Below are 19,138 nucleotides of genomic sequence, written 5' to 3' on the forward strand. Positions count from 1 at the left end.
TTTCTCTTTTTTTTTTTTCTCTCTTCTTTTTCTTTCTCCTTATATCTGACTCACCGTCCTCTTCTCGCCTTTTGTTTCCACACCTCGATCTCTGTTGTTGTTGTACTTGTTTCCAGTCTTTCGTTATCTCTCCGTCTAGGCCACCATGAGTTCCGGAAACTCACTGTTGCCGCGCGGCGGTTACCAGCTCACTCCAGAACAGCAGGCCATCAAGGACATCGCTGAAGCCACAAACGGTAATCTTGCCAAGTACTTGATGATCGTCTGCGGCTCTGTGTCGGTCGCCGTTATCATCTGGAAAGTCTGCGAACGCATCATTCGACTTACTCGACATGTTTCCTGCCTCAACAACGACAAACAGCGCTACTTCGCCATTCCTTCGCAGAGGCTCGCGTCTCTGAAGCGCAACCTTCTCTATGCCCCCGTCTTCAGCAAGCGACACAACCGTGAGATTCAGCTCAGCAAGGCCATCAACGTCGGTACATTGCCTACTCGATTTCAACTGCTTTTCCTCGCCGCCTACTTCATCTCCAACCTCATCTGGTGTGTTATTGATATCGACTATTCCGCCGACTTCTCTGCCGCCTGTGGTGTCATTCGCAACCGTACCGGCGTACTTTCTACTGTCAACATGGTATGGCTTTCTTTTAAACTCGAAAACGGCAACGGCTACGCTCCACATTGCGTAGCCTTGTCTTGGCATACATGAGATACTAACAAAACTCTAGGTTCCTCTGTTCCTACTGGCTGGACGAAACAATCCTCTTATCCCTCTCTTGAACATCTCGTTCGACACGTACAATCTCATTCACCGTTGGTTCGGTCGTATCGTCGTCCTTGAGGCCGTCGCTCATACCGTCGCTCATTATGGCAAGAGTCATTGGCAATTTACCCCTCCCTCAGGCAATTTCATCCTGCCGGGCTTCGTTGTAAGTCGAGTCTCGTGATTCCAAGCTTCTATGTGCTCCATTGCTTACATTTTCTAGGCCACTTGCTCTTTTGTGTTCCTGATGATCCAGGCCTCTAGCCCACTTCGACATGCCTTCTATGAAGTATTTAAGGCTCTCCACATCCTCGCTGCCTGTGCCGCCGTCGTTGGTCTCTACTATCACTTGTCTGCATCCCCAGAACTGTACAAGTGGCTTTGCTATTTGTATGGCGTGATTGTCCTCTGGAGTTTCGACAGAAGTGCGCGTCTGTGGCGTGTCGTTCGTTCTCATGTTGGAGGCTCACGTTCCCGCACAATTGTCGAGGCTCTTCCTGGAAATGCTGTACGATTGACAATGACTCTAGCCCGTCCCTGGAAAGCCGCCCCTGGACAGCACGCCTATTTGTATCTGCCTGCCATCAGCTACTGGCAATCTCACCCTTTCTCAGTCGCCTGGTATGACGGGGTAGAAGACCCCAAAAACGAGAGATTGGCCAGTACCAACCAGGATCTCTTGTCCATGCAACAGCAGCGCATCTCGTTCGTCATTCGAGGCAGGACTGGCATGACAGACAGTCTCTACAAAAAGGCAGTCTCAGCGCCCGGAGGAAGGTTCGAGACCAGCTGCTTTGCCGAGGGCCCTTACGGTGGCCACCATTCTTTCGACTCCTATGGCACTGTTGTTCTGTTTGCTGGAGGTGTTGGCATTACTCATCCAGTCCCTTACATCAAGCATCTCGTCGAAGGTTATTCAGAGGGTACTGTGGCAACTCGGAGAATCTTGTTGGTCTGGACCATTCAGACTCCCGAGCACCTTGAGTGGATCCGCCCGTGGATGACGGAGATTCTCAGCATGGATAAGAGAAGAGATGTTCTTCGGATCATGCTTTTCGTCAGTCAGCCCCGATCGACTAAAGAGATTCACAGCCCTTCATCAACTGTCCAAATGTTCCCGGGAAGACCCAACATCAACACTCTCTTGGGTATGGAGCAAGAGCATCAGGTTGGCGCCATGGCTGTGACTGTGTGTGGTCCCGGTGCGTTGAGTGATGAGGTGCGATTGGCTGTGCGAAACCGTCAAGATCGATCTCACATCGACTTCATCGAAGAGGCTTTCACTTGGTAGACTGCGTGTAGGTTGGAGAAGCCAGGTGTTGGGAGATTTGATATTTCCTGGCTAGACCAGCTCACCATTCCCATCCGCGAGAGACCAACAACGCATTTGACGAGAACCGGATTGACCCGTAGCCTTCTATTCTGAGACTTTCCAGTGGTCCAGATTATCACGTCTGTTTTTGGACACCTTGCCCCGCAAGACTCAACTTTTGAGATCAATTTCATGTACTGTACTTTAGATCGAGGTGTATCTACGCTCCTTTTTCGGTCCCTTTTAGGACCTACACAAGAATATTATAAAATCAACCAACGGCCACAAATACTTATTTGCCATCACTGCGTGCACGATTGTAAAAGTAGAAGTTATTGAGACTAGTTGATGAACGATCGACCAAGAGATAGAACAAACTGGCGGTCAACTGAATACTGAAATTGGAATCTGGCGAAGGGTGATCAGCCAGTCGCCTGTATCGATGTCAGTCAACATCGTCCCTTTGAAGCCAAGCATCAATCATGGTACATTCCGTTTGTGGCCTGCTCACCTTGTCAAATTTTATCAAGAGAGCCGAGTTGGCATACGTATAACATTTTTAACATTATGAATAACGCGCCTGAAATTGAACTTTCACATTGATTTAGTACTACATGGCAATGTCCATGGATGGCTTGTGTAGAATACTCGTTCAACTTCAAGGATGACAATGTTCCCGTGACTCGCCAGATGTAGACGTGCTATGGCAGGTGACTGAGCGGACAGGTATGATCTGCAGGGGTCACTGTCACTTGATTGCCCCCACCGATACATCGACACAACCGATGCTCTAACAATTATCAAGTTAAGTCAAGCCATATATACTAGCGCCGACAATGACTCTGCCAGATTATGCATGCATAATGACTGGGATCGTTTGCTTCTCGCCCTGGCCCTCATGGAGACACACACCCCTTCTCCACCCCATGGCCAAAGGTACATCAGGTGGGCTTTGGGCGTGTACCTACTCGGAAGAGTGGAGGTGGCGCGTAACGCGTACCTTAGCGCGACACCCGGACAGTACTTACCTACAGGTGGAACCAAGAGCTGGTGCACGTGTGCATGCACTTAGGTACTGGGTAGGTACGTAGGTGCCTGCTGTGGTGAGGCAAGACCTCCGCGTTCGAACTCTGCTTGGACTACCGTGCTGAACCCTGCATACTGCTAGCGGACATCTCCCTGCTTCGTCTTTGAGCTTATCAGCTCTTTGTTCTACGGTACTGCTATCAGGACCAGTCTTCCTTCACTACCATCTCATCCTCCACCTTACCTCTTCCACCTTTTCTTCACCTGGCCGTTATCAATCGGCTGCTATTCGATATGGCGTCCAGGAGTCTTATTCCGTTTCTTGTAGCCATGATGCTGCTCACAGGTGTTTGTAACACCTTGTTGACCAAGTATCAGGTATGACGACATAGGCACCGTCGCATCTATTGTCCTGGCTAACTCAAATCTTTTTGTAGGACAACCAGTGTGTTCGTAATTGCGATCCCGACGATGATCCGAGAAAGCGTGCTTTCTTCAACCAGCCAGTGCTTCAAACGGCACAGATGTTCATCGGCGAGATGGGCTGCTGGTTAGTTGTTGGTATCATGGCACTCTGGCGTCATTTCAAGGGCTCTGCCCCGGAGCACCGAGGCTACCAAGTTGTGAATACCGAAGAAGAGGTCCATGGCACAGATGTGCCAGAAGCCAACGACCGTACAAAGCTCCTACATACAGGCCCATCAATCCTGAGAGGATACCGAGTTACATTGCTTGCTCTGCCTGCTGTATGCGATATCTGCGGTACTACACTTATGAATGCCGGACTTCTCATGGTTGCTGCATCCATTTACCAAATGACCCGAGGCGCTCTAGTTCTATTCGTCGGTCTTTTCAGTGTCATCTTCCTCAAGAGACACCTTCATCTTTTCCAGTGGCTCTCCCTTGTAGGCGTTGTTCTTGGAGTTGCGGTTGTAGGCCTGGCTGGAGCTATTTGGCCGGATGAGAAGCCAGAGGGTTCTGTTGGCAAATCCGAAGTGGGCTCTCTGGCCCAAGGCGGCTTATCAGATGCTACCAGGGCCATTGTCGGCGTCTTGCTTATTGCAGGTGCTCAGATTTTTACTGCTACCCAGTTTGTTCTTGAGGAATGGCTTCTGGAGAGATCTTCGATTGAACCGCTTAGAGTAGTTGGGTGGGAGGGTATTTTTGGCTTTAGCGTCACTCTCTTGGGGATGCTCGTCTTGCATGCTGCAGTTGGGTCGACTGACAGTGGTCGATATGGATATTTTGACATTGTTGAAGGTTGGCGCCAAATGACGGAGAATAGGCAGGTCCTGATCTCCAGCTTTCTCATCATGATTAGTATTGGGTAAGTTTGACTTGTAAAAACAGGAGTGTTTGGGTACTAATCCTCTCAACAGTGGTTTCAACTTCTTTGGGTTGTCGGTCACTCGAAGCGTCAGCGCTACCTCCAGATCCACTATCGATACCTGCAGAACCTTGTTCATTTGGATTGTCTCTCTGGGATTAGGCTGGGAGACTTTCAAATGGCTTCAAATTGTCGGCTTTGCTTTGCTTGTGTACTTCACCTTCCTGTTCAATGGCATTGTCCAGCCTCCTTTCGAATTCCTCAAGGTTCCGGACGAAGAGGTTGAGGAGCTTTTGCCCGAGGAACCCATCGAGCATCGTTAGACGACTATATTTACACAAGCCTTACCGTAATGGGTAATCTCATTTTGCACTTGGATTTCGGTTTGGATCTGGATCTGGATTGATTTGGGTTGATTTGGGCTTAGATGTTTCTGCTTGTTTATAAGTAGCGTCAGGGCTCTAGTACCGCATTTGTTAAAGTTTATTGTATTAAGACCTCTGCACATCACTCATACGAGTTGTGGTTGCAAAACTGAACACCCGTGCTAACCTGGAAATCCATCCAACGCCTTCACTTATGTCTTGAATAAAAAAGAAGCCCAGAATAATAAAGACAAACGCCAAGATCAAATTGAGCCGATCTTGCCCATGATGCCGCCAACCGATGTTTCCCATCAAGTGACATTGCAAAGCAACTCGGCTTCAAGAATGAACTTGCCCTCTTTGTACTTTTCGGATGACTCGTAGGCCTTATCGTATTTCCACCCAACAGTTTCCTTGCACTGGCGACATGTGATATCGCGGACAACGTGCCGTCCAGTCGTCATGTTACGCTCGTTAGGAGGACCCGTCTCGATATTGACGACGCTGTGGAAGAGGTAGGCCTTCCCGTGCTGTCCGCGGAAGTTCTGACGCCGACGTTAGTGGTCATGGAGACTTGGAGAGGGTAATATCATTCAAAGAGCAGGGACACTCACCCGACTTATGATATCTTCATGATTAGCCAGGTGTGCTTTACATGTCTTGCAGCCGTAGATCTTGCTGCTGCTAAGGTAGGTATTGTAAGCCAGCCCCATGACGCGAGGCCGTAAGGCGAAGCGGGGGCGGGTTTGGCCTGGTGAATGTCGGGGTTCAAGAAACAAATGGTAGCTATCAGAGGGCCTCGTTGATTTGACTTGTGTCTCGCAGGTATTGTTTCAACAGTTGAGAAAGTGAAGATGGACGACAGTGGAGAAGCGGGTTACCTAAGGAGGACGGTAGACATGACATGGAACGTCATGGGGCCAAAGTCAGCGAAGGTGAGGTAGGTACCTAGGTACCTAAGGTAAGGTGAGTTAGGCGGCGGGGGCCTTCTTCGCGAGGCGCCCCTCCACTAGGTTGGTCAAGCCGCCCGGGGAGGCCGGGATTAGTGGAGGTTTCTAGGAAGAGAAATATCGACAGTGATATACCATACCGGGTAGGTAGATAATATTGGTTTCGCCAGCGTGTGCTACAAGTTTGAATGAATATGTAGATATACTATACTGCTTTCTAAACATCTCAACCAGTAGAGCAGGTGAACCACTACGTCCAGTACTAATCTACTCATCAGACAGTAGCAAAGTTTATGCCATGTCTTCCGAGGTTGGGTGGAGTTGCTCTATGTTCAAAACAAGCGTAACACTTGATTGCATGTGTTACTAAATATATGAACAAGACATGCACAAACATAAAGAGCAAAACTCTAGGCACCACAAATTATCTCTTCGTCCTTGTATTCAAAATCATGTGAAAACCACTCCCTCATTTCTTGTCCTTCTTCTTCTTCTTGGCCTCTTCGGCAGCCAAGTCTTTGTCCTTGATGTTGTTGTAGTGCCATACACCGCGTTCTCGATCCTCCTGTAACAGCTTTTGGTCTTCTTCACTGATAGGTACCCCTTCAATGCCCTTTACCTTCTTCCCTTCTATGAACATCACAATACCACCTAAAGCGGCGACAATACAAGCGAGCGCGACAAAGAGACCCGTGGACCAACTGGGACGATCGTAACGGTTCAACCCCCACATAAAGCCCGATAGAACGCACTGCAGGAAAGTATTCCATACCATCAACCATATGACAGCATCCATTCTTGTGATGGGAGTAGGCGGGGCCCGGACTCCTGTCAGGGGAGCATCGGGAATCTTGTCTGGGGGAAACGGACAGGCAAGTGACGAGCTGAGATCAGGCGATGCGGAGATATTATGGGGCCCTATCTGAGGGTCAAGCTGATCAGATCCTGGAAGACGGAACCATCCTCGATGAATGCCTGCCAAGCGCCGGAGTGCAACTTCCTTCTTCTGGACTCGATATTGGAGAAGGAAATACATGTCGCGAAAGCGCCAAGGGGCAAGTCCAAACCCAGTGACACAAAAGAGAGCATTCAGAATTTGGGAATCCCACTCTATCCATTTGCGTCTGGGTGAGTTGATGTCGTTGCATGTGGGAACGCACATTGCTGGTGAAGCATTGCTAGAGTTTGTTAGCCAAGATGTCGCCCTTCCAAAACAGGAATACGGCATAGAATACTTGCCAGAGCAGTAAGAAAAGCATGCCGCCCCAGGCCACGACGTTAAGGCCATAAACAGTAACAAGAAAACCTGTAGGGGTTCTGACATAGTTCCAGAACGCAATCAAGCCGAGCTTTGTAGACTGGCCTGGCGAATGTTTGGGCGGGAAGTGATACCCATTGTCAAAAGGGGCCGCAGCGGCTGGCTCCCCAGTGAAGTTTCGTCTAGGAGATGCTACACTTGTACTGGCTTTTTCCTCGGGCGCCTCTTCGTTGACGGCGGGGATTGTGTTCTGCCTGGGAGTAGTCCCGAAGGACTGGCCTGTTTGCATCGGTATCGAGGGCTCTGAGGGTCTGCGGGCCACCGTTTGTCGCGAGAAGATTGATGATGCGATGGTTCCTGTAGCAGCCATAAAACCCTCCGGAGGGTCGGAAACTTCGAAACTTTGAGAAACCCTACGAAGACGACCGCTCAGAGATGAAGATGCCGCTGGACGATTATTGATATTTGACGGGTCGGTGTCGACATTGGTAGGTGATGCATTGTTAAGACTGGGAAACGGTTCGGTATCAGTTCCATTAAGGGAAGGTTGCCCAGAGGCCGTCATTGTGGCGATGCTGCCTTGGCACTCTCGGATTGGGCGACTGCTGATATTCAATGACGAGTAATGATATTGGGGTAAGCTGTCGAGATGCTGAATTCAATGCATGGATGAATAGTCGTATTATATGATGTTGATTAATTGTAGAGAGGAAACAGATGCGGGTATGATCCACATTCGATGAGCGTGCCGAGCAATCGACAGGTGGGACTGGGCCATTTATCTAATGTTAAGGTAGGTAGGTTAGTAGGTTAGACCCTGCCGCAGTCTAAAAACCTCCACTAGGAGCACAGGCATGAGTGAGTACCTAGGTAATCTAGTAATCAATTTGTCCGGCACATGTCGGCAGGGAAACCAAAGTCAAAAGTCTCATCTCTTGTCCACGATAAGAGCAGCATGGATTCCATTCGTTTGATTCGTCCTCTACATACAGCCCAGAGGTTCATCATCTTTTAGGTAAAGCTAGGAAAGCTAGGGACTAACTAAACTTCCACCTCTTGGTGGGTACCTCCATACCAAGGTTAGTACCTACCATAGTAGCAGGTAGGTACTAGTCCGACTAGGTAGTAGATAGTAGCCCGAAAGAGACGCTCCACTACACAGATGCCGGGCAGTTTAATCCACCTCCAACATTGGTTTAATAGGTAGAAAGAAAAAAGAGACAAAAAAAAAAAAAAGACAATCTTTACTTCAACACGAGGTCTAGAATTTGCAAACCACCATCTTTCTCCCAATCCTCGCTCCCGCGACATCTACAGCTGTAAGCAGTACGTAATTCGTCTGCTACGGCACAAACTTGTCGTAACTTCTTTAGGCGGTGACAGACTGATCGTTCACAGTCCAAGCCAAGCCACACATACTTCATTCAGCCTCACGCGTACTCTGTACAGCAGGACTAAATCCTGAACCGCACCCGACCGATTCCCTGCCATCTCCAGTCGCCCTCCATTGGCACCCATGACGCAGACGTATCAACGTCGCTAATTAAAATGGACTCTCAAAGTGGCCCGGTAGCCGACGTGACTTCGACAGTCCTATACAACCTACAATATCAGCATGATTGGGCCTCCCTCAATGTTTGTGAAACGACAGTTCAGCGGTCTTTGATCAGAGGCTTGCCACCGCGCCGGCTCTACATTCACCCAGACGATCAAATTGCTGCCCTGGAGCGCGAAAAGACTTCTGGAGAACCTCTGGATCAAACCCCCGAGCTCGAATGGGTGCTGGCAGTACATCCCGAGGAAAAATGGACTATCAAAGGGTTTTCAAATATCTTCGATTCTATCGAGCACAAAGGCCCACGAGAGAAGAGGCTCGTTTTGGCAACGGTGCACAACGACTCTACTGTGGTCTATTACCTGATGCACGAGGGTATGGTAAAGCCTCGCCAGAATTGACCGGCTACAGTGCCCGTCTCGGTTCGCTCCTCCTATAGCATGAAAATCACCTTTTGTGTTTTGCGCTGCTCGAAGAGCGCATATCCTTCAGGAGCTTGTGCAAGCGGTAACTTGTGGTCAAATAAGAAGCTATCAAAACAGTCAGCTGCCGAAGTTTGTTCAAAGACAACTTGGGAACACACCCAATTTGATCTTGCTTCTGCTCCAGCAAATTAAGAGCTTCGTTGAAAACGCTGCGCACTGGGCAGCGACCCATCTGCACTCGAATGTTCTTCCTGCAACCAGTTCAGCCAGTCGGTTTTATTGGGTTATGCTTGCGTTCTAGCTCGGGGGGTTCCTTACGTATATGCGTCATCACCTGTCCATGGAATCTACATAGACGATTGTCAGCTTTTCCCTTCTCAAGTCTTCAGCTGGTTTCTGACCTCCTTATTATGAACACCGATGCTGCTTATGGCACCGAATGGCCGCACAATGTCAAACGCCGTTCTCAAAGCGGGTGCCTGCCCGACAACTTCGACTACCATGTCAGCGCCTCGTCCTTCTGTTACCTCTTTTATTCTGGCCTCGAGTCCTGCTCTGTCAGCCTCGAAGTTGAGAGGCTCTGCGCCGAGCTTGCGAGCCTGCTCCAGGCGGCTGTCAACACTGTCGATGGCGAAGAGGTGGCGAGGCTTGTAGTGAGTGGCTGCCAAGATAGCACAGAGTCCAACAGGACCGCAGCCTATGACGACCAACGTAGCTTCCTGGATGTTTTGCGAAGGGACAAGTTCTTTGGCGCTCTTGACACCGTAAAATCCCGTGGGAAATATATCCGCCATGAGTAGGAGAGCCTCATCCGATATTGTTTTGGGGGCCTTGACAGCGGTCCCATCAGCCATAGGGATTCGGACGTACTCGGCTTGTCCTCCATCAAGAGTTTCACAGCCAAATAGTTGGCTCTCAACACAGCGGGCGGAGCAGCCATTGTTACAAAAAAAGCAATCGCCGCTCCAGTAGTCAATGAGTATCATGTGAGTCCGGGAGCAGAAACAGGGACGTACCATGAAGCTGTGAACGGGGCAACGACCTTGTCACCGACGTTGATGGTTTTCACAGCTGAGCCAACCTGCACAACTGTTCCAGTGAACTCGTGGCCCATGATGAAGCCCGCGCCTGATGGTTGGTGGCCGCGATAGATGTGAAGCTCGCTATGGTCATTAGTCAGCTAATGCAACATATTGTTGACGAGAGCGAGCTCCATACGATCCGCACAAGCCTGCAGCATGCACTTTAATAACAATGTCCCTGTCATCACGGACTTGAAAGATTAGTTGTGATGCCTACATCGGACATTGAAAGCATGGTGGAACTTGGGCTGGGAAGCCCAAGTAACTTACTTTGAGGCACGGGTCGATCCTGAACCGAGATCTTATACAGGCCGTCAAACACGACGGCCTGCATGGTTGACGGCAGAGACAAGGTTGTTGTAGCCATGACTGGCGGTGTTCCGTGTAGTCGAATTGTCGTAGACGAGATCTATTACAAGCAAACACAAGACGAACTCGTGTACCGTACCGGTCAAATGCGCCAGTACTGCTAGAGGTCTAGGTAAGCGAGCACTTTGACTTGGAGGCAATACAATTCGGTCAATTGACGATACTGGGCAGAGTTTTGTGCCATTAGTGTGGGGTTGACTATGAGTTTGGCCAACGGCATAGGATGGACACGATTGAGATTTGCCGCATCGCGGTGGAGAATCATTAAGCAAGCTACTGTCTGCTGTGGGTCGAGGCTTGGCTCAGCTCACGGTTGTGAGCATTTCGAATATGTACGAAGTCATCGCGAGGTACGGGTTTGGCAGGAAAGCCTTGGGATGGGGGTTCTTGAGTGATCAAATGCACAATTGGATCCAATGTCATTAAGTTTGCATTGTAATTAGAGAGCGAACCTACCTCCCTACCTACTACTTAAGTAGTCAACCACAGGGGGCCAGTGGGTTGGCGAAATGAGGTTGATGGTATATTGTTGTTACTTAGTGCCGTTTGATAAAGCAGTGCGTGCATCAGATCACTGAGGCTGCGTTTTGGTCATGGTTCCCATTTTCTCCATCTCCATCTCTGCAAAGTATGTACTATCATGGTTGTCGGCCAACTACTAACCCTGGACCGATACCGAGTCAGTCGACGTCTGGGAACTGTACTGTAGTCTATCCTAGTCTACAGCAGAGTAGGTCGCCCAGAACGGGAATGGAATAGTTTACATGAACGGGCTTGGCGAACAAGGCAGGTGATTAATTAGCCATGCCAGACGTCGTCGACTGACAGTTCCGCCCAGACTGACTGGAGGGGATGTAACTGTGACAGCCCAGATCGATTTTCTGCGTCATTTACTAACTATGCGTTGTGGATTCTGTGAGGATTCTAGAACAAGAACTACCTTAGTGCCTCTAGTAGGTACCTATGCTGACATTTGTACCAGGTACAGCCGCCTTGTAATAAATTAAATACCTAACATTGACCATACCAGCAGGCTCGCTCTCACTTCTGTGTTGATACGTGAGGTGTGAGGCTACATTTCTACCTACTTTCTCATGGAATCAAAGTCCCTGAAAGTGTAGGTACTATAGGCAGTCAGAGCCAGCTAGGTACTAACATATTAGGTGCATGCATTGTACTGTATCTGTACCTGTACCGCGGCCGGCAACGCAGAAAGCGGTCGGTTCACCCCAGGATCCATGTCTGAGAAGGAGACAGAGCCGCTTTTTGTGGACAGTTTGTGGAGTGTCCAATGATGAAGTACAATGGTCTTTTAGATGAACAGTACACGATGCACAGTGAGGGAATACCCCACAAGGGGCTCGTTGAACTTATCCACTTCCCCTCGTCCTGCGGCTGGGGCAGTCCTCTGGGGTTCACCAATCAAATTGTCTCGTACGTCTTTTGGCGGGACGCGCGAGATATTTGTCGGTGGTTGTCAGACGAGGCGGCTCTTTTTGGCTCGGTGAGATCATCACCGCCTAAATGCATTAACAGCACGTTTTATACTGTACAGTACTGTACAGTTCTGTAACCAGAGAGAGAGAGAGAGAGAGAGAGAGAGAGAGAGAGAGAGAGAGAGAGAGAGAGAGAGAGAGAGAGAGAGAGAGCGCTTTTCTTCCGTCACAAAAGACCGTACTTGTCTACAATATAATACAAGGTAGCAATGCGTAGAACAGATCGCCTGCATCACACACATGTCGACATGGTAGTGGATGTAGAAGCTTAGACAAGCGACCCCAGTGGGGATTTGGAGAGGGGAAAGGGAGGCCTCGGCAGGAGCATCCAGTCGGGTCCCCAGACAATAGTAGGTAAGTTTCCGTTTGTGGATGAGGCTCCAACTAGGTAGGTAGGTAGTAGTCTACCTAGTTATTATACTGTAGATGCTGTACCAATTGAGGCTCATTCCGTGGTACGAGCGGCATTGGATCTAATCCACAATTGCAATCCGTGATAACAAGGGTCAGTCATTCAGTTCAGTTCAGTCACACAACCAACCCAAGTTTTATCCATGTCGGTCAAGCGTAGGTACCTAAGAAAGATGTCGCTTAAGACGCACGATAAAGTGACGTACAAGATCAGTAGCATTGGATTCCATGCTTATACTTGATTTCTGTCTGGATATAAAACAGGTAGGTACTGACTAACTCCATTCGATCCCTACTGACCTGCCTACACATTACTCAGTAAAGCACAAATGACTTCCATTTATCTGCTAGGAGTCTGGACGGCCTACCTACCTTTAGGTAAGTGCCTAGTACAGTACAGTACAGTACTGTACTAGCAGAGCCCCATCCGACCCCTGACCCCCTGTCTCCAACCGGCCTACCACATGTTACAGATATCTCAAGGGCCGAATATTTACCACCTTTTTACCCCATCCCCATCTTTTCCTTTCCACCTTTCCCCATGGCTCACGGTCCATGCCCAAGTTGGCGGGCATGTCCTAGGACCCCCAGCCCCTCCAAGTCCCTTCCTTTCCCTTGCCTTGCCTTGTCTTGCCCTTATCCTTACTGCATCCCATCAAACTCGGCGTAGTCTCCATAGTCTAGTCGCTGGCACTGTACTGGATGCTACAGTACCTGAGTACCTCATCCATCTAACAGCTAAGTTAATACGGATACAGTGCTCTGTACCCTGTAACCTGGTGTCAAGAAGTGGAGGCATCGATATTGGGAAGGAAGCAGAAATGCACGGCAGTCCATCCATCCATACTCTATCTATTACCTTGCCTGCTTGCCCAGTAGGAAGAAAGGGCTCCAGCTTAGACTACCTAGGTAGGTAAGTTACCTTAGTAGGTATGTACCTAACCTTTCATCCATAGGTACTAAGGTAGGTAGCAATTCCATCCATCCCCCAGACTTTTTCCATTTCACTTCATGCTCCGCATCCCATCCGCACTCTTCCCACTTCCCAAAAAACTATTCGGTTCTCTACCTAGGCTCTGTACATATCAACACTTCAAACCTGACCTTCTAGTAAGGTAACCGTGCAAATCAAAAGCTTCGTACCTACCTAGGTACCTTGATACCTTGCCGGTGCTCCAATAACGTCTGGCCACACACTTTGGCACAACCGACGTCCGAACCACCGCCTCCGCTTCTTCTTGATATCGCGCATGCACTCACTCACCTCACCTCAACGGTCATCAAATCACCAAATTCAAAATTCCTTAAACAACGGTGTATTGCCACGGGCCATAGCAACCTAGGCGCGCTCTTTTCACACAATCTGAGGGCTCAAATCCACCGCATTTAGCGCAAATCACACCTGACTTGCTGCGCTGACAGCCTTTCTCACGACGTACATTCAAGTGGACGTTCCTTTGCCCGAACGACTACTGTGCGCAGAATTTGATCGTTCTTGGAGCCGCGTCAGACGGCCGTCCGTCGTTCCATGTCGACAAGAGGACACTAGTATACGGGTTATCACGAGCAAATTGTCGGCAAGGAGCTGTGTGTGCATTCGATCCTTTGTGCACACTCTCACTCGACCGCTACCATACCTTCCTTCACCCTTCTCGCCTCTTCAAACTTCTCTTTATTAGCGCAGGTCGTTCTTATAAGTCTTACTGCAAGTATCCGCACCGGCGCGTAATACAGCGAACGATAAAGAGTCCCCGACGTCCCAACCCCGCGAGGGGCCATGGCGAGTTGAGCAACCGCCGTCAACGCGACAACGATGACCACAGCTACGCAGCAACAGCAGCACCAACCACCACAGCCTCACCTCGGCTTCATTGTCGATACATACGATCCGGATGACGTGGTTCCTCGGGGGAGCCCCCTCATGACCCCGCTCCGTCCTAAGCTCGAGCCGTCTCCAAGTCCTCCCCCAGATATACCTGCAACTCAAGTCAGTCTTAGTCCTTCCTGTATCGGCGGTCGCGACAAGTCTAATCGCCACAAGGTCCGTCCAACTTCTGGGGATGCCGTCCTAGTCGCATATCTCGACAACGGACGCGACCCTGAAATCGCTCGCGCAGCTGGCCGCGAAAGTCTTCCATGCGACGAAGAATCTCCAGATGAAGATGCACCAGATAGACGAGTGGATGGGGATCTCATCAGCGGGCCGTCGCTTCGGCATCTCGCGGCGGACGCATTGCAGGCTGCCTCGTTAGCTACAGCGCCAGCATCGCTTCCAGCTACAGTGCCTAAGACAATCCCCGATATATCGATACCGACTGGTCAGCTGTCCATTCACGACGAGCCTCCACCCACCAGCTTAAATCCAGCACGATATACTTCTGGCAACAGAGTCACGTCACCACTAATTTCTTCGCCCAGTGGACCCTTACCACCGCTTCACAACGGGGTTCGTGCGCCAGTTGGCGAACACAAAGAGACCCTACCGTCACAGTCTCTTCCATCTCTACGTTCTACCCTCGGAGAACTTAGGGATTTGGCCACTGAGCATTTGCCCGAACAGGATCTTGGACGTGTCCCTTCGGGGCCATCCACAACATTCCCTACCTCACCTGCAGGAAATATTGGGCATCGCTTCAGTGTAAGCACCCTTCCGTCTTCGCCTCGTTCACCACCCGAAGGTTACAGGACACTTTCCCCGCATTCTGCTCCGAGTGCCGGTATTCATTACTATACGACAAGTAGCACCCACCCTCGCGCCCCAACGGAATACAGTAGCAGCAATGCTGGTGAGACTCCAAACACAGATCATTCCGCTTCTACACCCGCCACTTCTACCTCTATCAACTCTACCTCTATCACTGATCGCATGAGTATTGACGGTATTACACACCCGCAACCTATCTCCGGCTCCTACACATGCACAGTGCAGGGATGCAATGCTGCACCCTTTCAAACCCAGTATCTTCTTAACTCTCATATGAATGTGCATTCGTCAGCCCGGCCGCATTACTGTCCGGTAAAGGGGTGTCCAAGGAGCGAAGGAGGAAAGGGTTTTAAACGCAAGAATGAGATGATAAGGCACGGTTTGGTCCATGACTCTCCGGGCTATGTGTGCCCCTTTTGCCCTGATCGGGAACATAAGTATCCACGCCCGGATAATTTACAGAGGTACGTTACTTTACAAGCTTGAGAACATCTTGTTGAATTTGTAGCTCTGAACTCGGATATTGACTCTGACAACTTATAGACATGTCCGTGTTCATCACGTAGACAAAGACAAAGACGATCCACAACTACGAGATGTACTCGCTCAGCGGCCTGATGGACCTAACCGTGGTCGGAGAAGACGCGGTCCACCTTCGTGATTATTCCCAGCCCCAAGCAACGTTTGCTTTTTTCTTTCTTTTTTTTTTCTCCCGGCCTTCGATATCGAAGATGGAGGAGGAATGACTTACGACAACGCTATGAGGCGCAGTCTTTATTGGGATTACGTGTATGCGTGTTGATGGAGTGATAGGTTGGACAGGCTTCCCATTTGTTGCCAAGGGTGTTGATCTAGCGGCTGAGTTTGGACTGTGACAGATTAGGCGTTCAGGATTTTGGATACCCAGCCGGGTCGATTTTATTCATCATGACTTTTCCCCCTTTCCTTTTGGCAATGTACCATTCACGCCGGAACGGCGTTGGCTAGCGAAATAGCGTTTGTTACGTTCGATTCTTGATATACAGCACTATGATACTGTGATGCCTATCATCGGTCTGCATCTCTAGTGTTTCGATAGGCGTCTGTTGACGACGAGATTGTGTTTTCTTAAGCCCTTTCGGAGTTGGAGATCCTGTCTAAAGGAGTGACCAAGGCCCGACGTTGACAGGTCCGTCGCTGTGAATTTCTATTTCGATGCACTCCTCTGGCTGGGATATGCCCATGCTCTCAATCACCAACCACATTCCCTCTCGTTGTATTCTTGCCGGCTCCATGTCCAATTCAGGGGTTCGCACGACGGCTTTGAGCTCTTCATATTCGCCTTCACCCGATGTTGCGATTGTAGTTCGCTCTGGATCCCATCCATGTGCTACTGAAACTCGAACCATTAGAGTTGACGAGGGCCGATTGCTAGGATTCGAGTCGGGACCGCAGACACTTCTTGCAGTAACGCTGATTCGAGTTAACCAGGAAGCTGAAAGCTGCGCCCGCCGTACCTCCTCCCCGTCCGAAAGCTCGAAAGGGGCGAGTGTCTTGCGTAGTCTCCCCGCGGCCTCGGCAGGAACTGGCTGGATAGTCACGTCTGTCATGGATGAAACGCGGAGGACAAAGTCGGCAAGCTGGCCTGCTTCAAAGGTCGAGCAAACGAGAGTATATACCCCGGCGTCAACATGGGGAATGTTGGCTACTGCACAGCCTCTGCGATATTCTCCAGATGAACCTGCTAGATCGCGAACCTTGAGTGTCTGAACCCGCCTCCCTTGAGACCAGACTAGATCAATATGCACGTGAAAATCCTGCATGTTGGTCGAAAGCAGTATAGAGAGAGGGCCTGCAAGTGCAAGTGATAACCTGTACTGCGGATTAGCGGCATATGTGGTACAAGCCGCGCTTCCCCCTGCGGACCTTCTGGTCCACGATCCAGTCACTTCTTTCATGAGCGCCATTGCATCATCAGCCTCCTTGACTGTAAGTTGATCTTGTGACAAAATTGAAAGAGTGAGGGTGTAATCTGGAAGCGGGAACTCATGCTGGTCAATCACGACGGTATATCGCTTCTTCGGACTTGTGTGAAAACGTGCAAGGGTCTGTGGCGAGTCGACGTAAGGTCCGCGGTAAATGTCACCATCAGAAACTTGGACTCTGTGGCCCTGATTATCAAATACAAGGATACTCATGTAGCCAAGCTGACCAGAGGCGGCTGCCATTGTGTCGGTTCTGTTGCGAGAAATTTCGAGCTCGGCATCCACAAAGTGCCTGCTGACAAGAATCCAAACCAGCCCTCCGGTGGGTGATTGCAGTGAGTATTGTGGGTTGCATAATAGGGAAGAAGACAACTCTGGGGGTGGTATATGCCAAGTGAAGTGGTGGTCCTGTCGATGTGAGAAGAGCGACGGGTTCCAGTTGAGGTACATGGACTCAAAGTGTTGGAGGACATCGTCTAGGGTCATCCAAAACGAACCGGTAGCAGAAGGTGCGGATGCCTCGGGGGATTTTGTCGCCGAGTCAAATTTGTGCGGTTGTGAAATGCTCCCTTTCCATACCGGCCCATCACACCAAGGATTCTTGACCAAGAGCCTCCGACTTTCAGCGACAACCTCCAAGTCCATGATGGCATAGTCATGTTCTCCGACCAATCCAAGAAGATCCTCTTCTTCAGCCGAGATTCTTCCCGTGCCTAATGTGACGACAACGTTCTCAGAATCATGTGCATTTTTTATCCGTGTCCACAGTCTGTCGATTTCTAGGTCTTCCCTATACAAGCAATTGAAAGGTGAGTCTACGTCGTATGATCAAAGTAATGAACGAGGATATAGGAGGAGGTCAAAGGTAACAGTTTATGAATAGCGGAACAAGCGTGCTCACCTTTGAAGGAAAATCTGTTCAGGAATCCAACCAGTAAGCACCCATAAGTCTGTACCAGAGTTGCTCCCCGGAAAGTCGTAACCGCCCCTTACTTTAAGATAGGCTTTCTCCAAAAGAGCCGGCCAGAGTAGTTGAGGGTTCAACCGATCAACAACATAGAGTGTGCGGTTTGTAAGGGAAGAAGGAAGCCGCTCATCGATGATAACACGGCGGAAGCAGCCGTTGAAATATAGCTTTAGCACGTATTTGCCTGAAGCAGAAACTCTAGGTATGCCCCGTGATTTATCAAAGGGATACAGGATGGATGAGAGAACCTGTGAACGCGTGTCAATATAACAAACAAGACCAGCCCTAAATATCGATAGCCTTACCGAGTTTCGACCGGTCAAGATACGCATGGCAGCGCATAGACTGGCCACCACAGAACAATCGGTTGTAACATCTTGAACAAGATCACACCCGTGGCTCGAGTTCATCAAAGCATCCCTATCTGGTTCGATGTCATGGTGCAAGTCCCGTGGACGCCTCCATCCACCAAAGGTAGCAGCCTGTCTAGGAGACAATGTAAAGGTAGCATTGTCCCTGGGGCAAGGTCAACGATGGATCCGACAGTAACGTTGGCCTAGGTCTTACGTGAAAGGATCATGGCCGGGAGGAAGTTCAAAGTCTTCATCAGAGGGCTCATTTGACCATGGGGGAAACAGATTTCCATGAAGACGTGACGTTTGCAACAAGACACCGGGCGTCTGCGTGAGATGCGCTTTGAGCCTTTCCGCCTGCGCAATGAGCTGTTGACATTTCAGCCGCAAGCGGGTAGCATCTTTCTTGGTAGGAGCCTCCCCAGCAGCTCGCATATACAGCTCGGCGGCCTGGACGGTATGGTCGAGGGCCGCCTGGCCGCTCGATGCTGGGATAAGAGACTCAGTGGCCTGGGATGGAGATGGTCAATGGGATCCGTGCCAGACCAGAAGACAGACAAAGTACGAGTGAACTGACTAACCTGAGCTCTCTTTTCCATCGCCGTTCACTGGAACATGGCCTCTGGATCAAAGGTAGGTAATTCTTGTGAGGTTTATCGATGGGTTCTCGGTGACATTGAACATCTAGGCGACTAACGGACGCCCCCTTGGTGGGGGGTCATCTCCACTTATGCGATCTCTGTAGTATAAACTTACTGCCAATATTTAAATACTTAAACTTACTTAAGTTAAAATTATTTATAAAGATATA

General features: G+C 49.8%; 8 protein-coding genes across 8 annotated transcripts; 4 read left to right on the top strand and 4 right to left on the bottom strand.

The window, feature by feature from the left end:
- Positions 1 to 145: 145 nt before the first annotated feature.
- FIESC28_08518 (uncharacterized protein) lies at positions 146 to 2,054 on the top strand (the record flags this gene model as incomplete). The annotated part of the gene is made up of 3 exons (XM_031162656.1): positions 146 to 634; positions 729 to 929; positions 987 to 2,054. 3 exons carry the CDS (start codon positions 146 to 148, stop codon positions 2,052 to 2,054), a joined length of 1,758 nt encoding a protein of 585 aa, XP_031013274.1.
- A 1,380-nt stretch (positions 2,055 to 3,434) lies between these two features.
- FIESC28_08519 (uncharacterized protein) lies at positions 3,435 to 4,751 on the top strand (the record flags this gene model as incomplete). The annotated part of the gene is made up of 3 exons (XM_031162657.1): positions 3,435 to 3,479; positions 3,539 to 4,428; positions 4,481 to 4,751. The coding sequence occupies 3 exons, from the start codon at positions 3,435 to 3,437 to the stop codon at positions 4,749 to 4,751; spliced, it is 1,206 nt and encodes a 401-aa protein (XP_031013275.1).
- A 353-nt stretch (positions 4,752 to 5,104) lies between these two features.
- On the bottom strand, positions 5,105 to 5,506 carry FIESC28_08520 (uncharacterized protein; the record flags this gene model as incomplete). The annotated part of the gene is made up of 2 exons (XM_031162658.1): positions 5,105 to 5,338; positions 5,408 to 5,506. 2 exons carry the CDS (start codon positions 5,504 to 5,506, stop codon positions 5,105 to 5,107), a joined length of 333 nt encoding a protein of 110 aa, XP_031013276.1.
- Positions 5,507 to 6,212: 706 nt separating this feature from the next.
- FIESC28_08521 (uncharacterized protein) lies at positions 6,213 to 7,566 on the bottom strand (the record flags this gene model as incomplete). The annotated part of the gene is made up of 2 exons (XM_031162659.1): positions 6,213 to 6,921; positions 6,959 to 7,566. 2 exons carry the CDS (start codon positions 7,564 to 7,566, stop codon positions 6,213 to 6,215), a joined length of 1,317 nt encoding a protein of 438 aa, XP_031013277.1.
- A 983-nt stretch (positions 7,567 to 8,549) lies between these two features.
- On the top strand, positions 8,550 to 8,957 carry FIESC28_08522 (uncharacterized protein; the record flags this gene model as incomplete). The annotated part of the gene is made up of 1 exon (XM_031162660.1): positions 8,550 to 8,957. The coding sequence occupies one exon, from the start codon at positions 8,550 to 8,552 to the stop codon at positions 8,955 to 8,957; it is 408 nt and encodes a 135-aa protein (XP_031013278.1).
- A 32-nt stretch (positions 8,958 to 8,989) lies between these two features.
- Positions 8,990 to 10,430, bottom strand: FIESC28_08523 (uncharacterized protein; the record flags this gene model as incomplete). The annotated part of the gene is made up of 7 exons (XM_031162661.1): positions 8,990 to 9,086; positions 9,140 to 9,232; positions 9,300 to 9,328; positions 9,383 to 9,944; positions 9,998 to 10,144; positions 10,200 to 10,254; positions 10,334 to 10,430. 7 exons carry the CDS (start codon positions 10,428 to 10,430, stop codon positions 8,990 to 8,992), a joined length of 1,080 nt encoding a protein of 359 aa, XP_031013279.1.
- A 3,722-nt stretch (positions 10,431 to 14,152) lies between these two features.
- FIESC28_08524 (uncharacterized protein) lies at positions 14,153 to 15,704 on the top strand (the record flags this gene model as incomplete). The annotated part of the gene is made up of 2 exons (XM_031162662.1): positions 14,153 to 15,507; positions 15,587 to 15,704. 2 exons carry the CDS (start codon positions 14,153 to 14,155, stop codon positions 15,702 to 15,704), a joined length of 1,473 nt encoding a protein of 490 aa, XP_031013280.1.
- Positions 15,705 to 16,179: 475 nt separating this feature from the next.
- FIESC28_08525 (uncharacterized protein) lies at positions 16,180 to 18,926 on the bottom strand (the record flags this gene model as incomplete). Its single annotated transcript, XM_031162663.1, has 6 exons — positions 16,180 to 16,894; positions 16,949 to 17,797; positions 17,909 to 18,222; positions 18,280 to 18,490; positions 18,542 to 18,837; positions 18,909 to 18,926. The coding sequence occupies 6 exons, from the start codon at positions 18,924 to 18,926 to the stop codon at positions 16,180 to 16,182; spliced, it is 2,403 nt and encodes an 800-aa protein (XP_031013281.1).
- Positions 18,927 to 19,138: the final 212 nt, after the last annotated feature.

Source organism: Fusarium coffeatum (assembly GCF_003316985.1).
Source record: "Fusarium coffeatum strain FIESC_28 chromosome Unknown BRIP53273_contig_200, whole genome shotgun sequence".
In the NCBI taxonomy this organism is placed as follows: domain Eukaryota; kingdom Fungi; phylum Ascomycota; class Sordariomycetes; order Hypocreales; family Nectriaceae; genus Fusarium; species Fusarium coffeatum.